At 33.3% G+C, this 5,685-nt stretch overlaps 1 protein-coding gene across 3 annotated transcripts in view; it reads right to left on the reverse strand.

The window, feature by feature from the left end:
* Positions 1-5,685, reverse strand: part of LOC107558841 (glia-derived nexin-like) — a 29,105-nt gene that overhangs the window by 19,494 nt on the left and 3,926 nt on the right. For all 3 annotated transcript variants that reach the window (XR_001605528.1, XM_016242530.1, XM_016242529.1), the window contains exons 2-6: positions 5,041-5,321; positions 4,631-4,858; positions 3,614-3,811; positions 2,821-3,019; positions 997-1,094 (exon numbers count right to left, since the gene is read on the reverse strand). Coding sequence is in view for 2 of the 3 variants with exons in the window: in XM_016242530.1 (XP_016098016.1) it covers positions 997-1,094; positions 2,821-3,019; positions 3,614-3,811; positions 4,631-4,858; positions 5,041-5,296 (979 nt within the window). In the remaining variant the exon portion in view is untranslated. The remainder of the gene's footprint in view (positions 1-996; positions 1,095-2,820; positions 3,020-3,613; positions 3,812-4,630; positions 4,859-5,040; positions 5,322-5,685) is intronic.

Raw genomic sequence — 5,685 nt, forward strand, 5'->3', positions numbered from 1 at the left:
TAAACAAACAATGGCTAGCAAACAGCGTGTTTTGTCATCAGAAAAGCCCAAAAAAGAAAGTAGTCACAGTAGTCCCTCAAGGAAACATCATAAATGTTAAAAAATAATGTCATAAAATCGTGTATTCTGAACCGGGCTTAAGTCATAATTATGATATAAAACGTCACTTGTCAAAACAGTGAAATGATGATTGAAAAAAATCTAAATGATGAGGAAAAAAGTCAATTATGACAACAATTTGAATTTGTCATAATTTACTTGTGTCATAATTTTGACTTTTCAATCTCATAATTATGGCAGAATTTCATCTTTTTATGTCATAATTATCATTTATCTTATAGCTGAAATGGGCTTCCGTAACACTGAATTTCTGCCTTTGCTAAACGAATCCAGCTTTTCTAAAGAACAAAAGTCAAGTTTTAAGAATGTGAAGGGATTTAAATCCTGTCATCATTTCCTCCTCCTGCTGTCATTCCAAACCTGAATGACTTTCTTCTGGAGAATATTCAATGACATTTCATAGTGTACATGCCTGTCAAGCTCCAAAAAGAGCTTTTATGCCAGTTTTGGATCCTATTTGGGGACTGACTGACTGTTTTTGTATTGAAAACATGTGGTTGAGTAAATGATGATAGATTTCCTTTCTGGGTGAACTATGACATTTCTTTATAGTTGAAAGTGAAAAGGCACGGTGATTCACTGCTCGCTGCAATTCAGGTTAAAGTTTGTGGTTTAACAGCATGAATTATGGTAATAAAGCGCAGGCTTTGAGGAGAATTATCTCTTCAGAGATCATCTGGGAGCGCCTCTGGATGGTGAGCAGTGCACTACCAGAGTCACTTTGGCTCATTTTCACACTCCACTGAGAGACGTGATTCATGCGGCTGAAGTTCACAGTCAACAGCCAATGATATCACTCGGTCAAACACAAAAAAATTAGCACATTAACTGAATTCATGAAGAAAATGCTGCGTATGACTGACAGTTGTCACTCACTCAGGTGACTGAAATCAGCTTTGGTCTGACTGAAGATGTCTTTGATTCCCATCGCTGTGAGAGGACCCTCCAAATCCACCTCTTCCTCAGCTGTGAATCTACTCGAAGAAGAGGAGACAGACAGAACCCATGAGTCCACAAAGTATGTGAGACGCAGTAGAGATCATACTAGTGTGGTATGGTTAACTCATTGTATTATTGTATTAACTGAAACTAAAACTATTACAAATCCTAACCCATTTTTGTAACTATAAAATATAAATATTAGATAAAAAGTCATATTAATGAGATTAACCAGTCAAAATGATGACATACTGACTCATAATTATAAGATTATCTCATAATTATATAAAAAAGTCCAAATTATACTAAGTATACTAATATACTACGTATACTAAGCGATACTAAGTAATAACTATGAGATACAAAGTCATTATGAAATAAAAAAGCCAAATGATTAAATAATAATTCATAATTATGAGATAGATAAAATATAATTATGACATATTAAATCATAATTATACGACACAAAGTCACATTTATGACATTCTGAGTAATACGGAATCATAATTATGAGATAATTATGAAATTATGAGATACTAAGTAATAACTATGAGATATAAAAGTCATTATGAAATAAAAAATCCAAATGATGATATATTCTAAGCCAGAAAAGTAATAATTATGAGATTTTTTTTAAATCACCATTTATGACATACTGAGTCATAATTATGAGATACAAAAGCCATTATGACATAAAAAGTCAAAATGATTAAACAATAATTCATAATTATGAGATAGATCAAATATAATTATGACATACTAAATCATAATTATAAGACAAAAAGTCACATTTATGACATACTGAGTGATACAGAGTCATAATTATGAGATACAAAAATCACTGACAAAAAGTCAAAATGATTAAATAATTCATAATTATGAGATAAAAATCAATTTTATCGAAAATTTGATAAAAAATCATATTTATGAAAATAAATTGATAATTTTTTATCTTATTATGACTTAGCATCTCATCAATTCAACATATGGCATATTGAGTCATAATTATAAGATTATCTCATAATTATATATATATAAGAAAAGTCGAAATTATGAGATATTAAGTAATAATTATGAGATATAAAAGTCATTATGAAATAAAAAATCCAAATGATGATATATTCTAAGCCAGAAAAGTAATAATTATGAGATTTAAAAAAAATCACCATTTATGACATACTGAGTCATAATTATGAGATACAAAAGCCATTATGACATAAAAAGTCAAAATGATTAAATAATAATTCATAATTATGAGATAGATAAAATATAATTATGACATACTAAATCATAATTATAAGACAAAAAGTCACATTTATGACATACTGAGTGATACAGAGTCATAATTATGAGATACAAAAATCACTGACAAAAAGTCAAAATGATTAAATAATTCATAATTATAAGACAAAAATCTATTTTATCGAAAATTTGATAAAAAGTCATATTTATGACAAAATGTGATAATTTGTATCTTATTATGACTTAGCATCTCATCAATTCAACATCATTACGACTTTCAATTTGGACATAATTGACTTTATATTCAATTAAAAATATGGTCATATTAATATTAGTCAATTAGTATTAGTCAATATTAATATTGACTAAATATTAATAAATCCTATATAATAATTTATAAATTCTATATTAATTAATTCTATATATTAATTCTAAAATAACACTGCATCATACAAAAGATGCTGAGGGAAAAAAGGCCAAGTGAATATTTAAGGATAAGGTTAAGGACAGGAATCTCACTTTGGCATCAGCAGGCGCATCCTCTTCTGGACCAGCAGTTTAGTCCAGCTTTGGACGGTCGCTGTGGAGACGTGCGGCAAGACGGCTGACAGGGGCGTGGCCTCTTCTGACGGCAACGCAATGAACATGCTCATGCTGCTGCCACGATACGGCAGCTCGATCACTGTATACTTCAAACCTTCGGGAGTGCTTGCTTGACCTGAAGAGAGAATGAAAACAAATAAATAGATTCATGCAGCTAGTCAAGAGTGAAACGGCACACTGAACTATTAAATATTAGTTGTATGCACCTACATTTCAGAATATGTGCATATATAAATGTTCCTGAAAAACCAATAGCAAACCCATGTGATCATATCCCAGTCACCCCTGTGAACTTTATAACTACAGTCCTCTCGTACGGTCTATAAAATACTTTATTCTGCTCGTAAAGTGCTTATATCAAAACTAGTAAAACAGCAAACGTTTATTGGTGTTTTCATGGATTAAATCCTTCTGACGATGGCCAGACACTCTTGGCGTTTGCATTAGAATTCAATTAATTCACAGTGTACACCATTTCATTCCCATCTGCTGCGTTATGAGGAACTGTAAAGTTAAAATACTCCAGCATTCTCAGCGAATTAAAAAGTAGCCACGTTTTTATTGCATCGCCGTCTCTGGAAAACAGTTCTACACATAGCCAGACAATGGCATGAATCATGTGGCGGCAAAATCTTTTATTACTCAACCGTTCTGAATGTGTGTGAGTGTAATATCTGATGCCACCTGGGAGAAAATCGCACCATCTCACCCATGTTAAAGACTGAGAGTTGGGACATCATGGGAACTTTGTATGTCTTCCCGTCTCCTGCAGTAAAGCTTCTGGGTTTGGTGTTCTGGGCTTGGAAACGGGACTTCCAAAGGCCTTTGAAGTAAATGGAATTTACAGCCACCAACCGAGTCATAGCCGGGTCAAACATATCTGCCTTGACAAGACTGGGAATTTGGCCTGATAGAGAAAAAAACATGGCAGAATAAATATTATATACTGTATATTTATATAATATTAATATTATAATTAATTGCAACTTCACACAAATATAGAGTGCTAAATATGGCCTAAAAAGGGATTTTTCTTCTTTTTCAACAAATTATCATTGAAAGGACAACATCAAGAGATCAAACGAAATTTTATATCAGATGTTTTCCATTTTGTGTTTATTTTGTATGAGATGTGCAATTTTTGGGACATGTAAATAAACCTTAACCCCTGATTTGTGTGGGGTTTTTTAAAGAAAAAAAAAGATTGTTGGTTTTCATTTATTGACATTTCCAATAAATTAAAGAAAATTGTTAATGTTTCTTTTTTGTATCATTTTTCTTATACACACACACACACACACACACATAACAATTTCTTTAATTTATAGGGAGTATAAGTTTATCAGTATCTAAAAACAACATTTGTGATACTGATAAACTTATACTCCCTATAAATTAAAGAATTTTTAGTTTTAGTTTTTTTCTTATAAACATTTGGAAAAGATTTGTGCTTCTAATGCTTTAAAAAAAAATAATGGCAACCCAGTTTGTTGACTATTCATGGAAAGTGCCTATTACATTATTATTTTATTCATATAAATGTATATATTTATATTTATATACAACATATATTTAACATAAAAAATAAAAGCTCTAAGGGCTAAGAGCTTATTCAGCGATAAATATGAAATTTGAGATATATTGTATTGTAAAAACTCTTTTTAATGAATCCAGGCTAGAGGTAAGGGTATCAGATGCAGGGGTCAGGGGTTAAAGCGAGGTGTACCTTTGGTGCTGTTCTTCACCCATTCATTGATGATTTCTGCAGCCTTCTCTGGGTCGCTGTAGTCAATGGTTTGACTCTTGCACATGAAGTTCTCCCTGCTGGCTGTCAGGAAGTCTTCTTTCATGATGAAGCCCTCATTGGGGAACAGCGCATTGGCAATCGTCACAATATCAGCATTGGATTTGGTTGTCAGGGCCTTATGCAATTTCCGCAGCATCTTATATGGACCTGAGAGCAGAATCAACACACAAAATGAGTTTCTAGATTTCTATTTTTTGAGATTCCAGATTTAGTAATTTGCCACCAACGATCCTCAACATGCTATTTGGTTTGAGGTATCGTTCACATCTGAATTCCACACTAAATTATAATGCTTAAGGAAGGCAAATGAAACCAGTGCAAACACACACCTGTCTTCTTGTATTTGAGGCCCGTGAGAAGCTGGCGGCGAGTGTCCCCGTGGGCCCCTGGGAGCAGCATGCCCAGGATGGAGGCCACGCCGTGAGGCGACATGACCACATTCTCCTGCGGTTTGTCCTGGACCACACGCAAAAACACCTGCAGGCCGAGATCAGAGCCTCGCTCTCCGTAAGACGAGGACTGAGAGGTGGAAACACTCAAAGAACAAACCGCCACCAACACGCACACGTGTAACACCACAAACATGATGAGGGACACACAGGCAGCTCACCTGAAAAACAGAGAGATGATAAATGCTAAAAAAACTCCATTATCTTCATACATTTCATTGCTTAAGGATTAAAAACAAAAGTTCCTACCCTGCTTGAAAGATAGAACTGAAGTCAAAATGATATAAAAAATGGCATGCTTATTTTCCCAATACATGTTTCTGGTCTTATTGTTGACGATTCCTCAGAGCATGTTATTCCAAAGAAAAAAAAAATTCTTTATTATTTTTCATCAAAATCGAATAAACGACAATCAAATACCTTTCTGCATCTCTGAAATGACTTTTATTTTTTAAAAAAAGTGTCTAGACAGACAGACAGACAGACAGACAGACAGATAGCTAGATAGACAGACAGACAGACAGA

Source organism: Sinocyclocheilus grahami, unplaced genomic scaffold (assembly GCF_001515645.1).
Source record: "Sinocyclocheilus grahami isolate Dianchi unplaced genomic scaffold, SAMN03320097.WGS_v1.1 scaffold661.1, whole genome shotgun sequence".
NCBI lineage: Eukaryota > Metazoa > Chordata > Actinopteri > Cypriniformes > Cyprinidae > Sinocyclocheilus > Sinocyclocheilus grahami.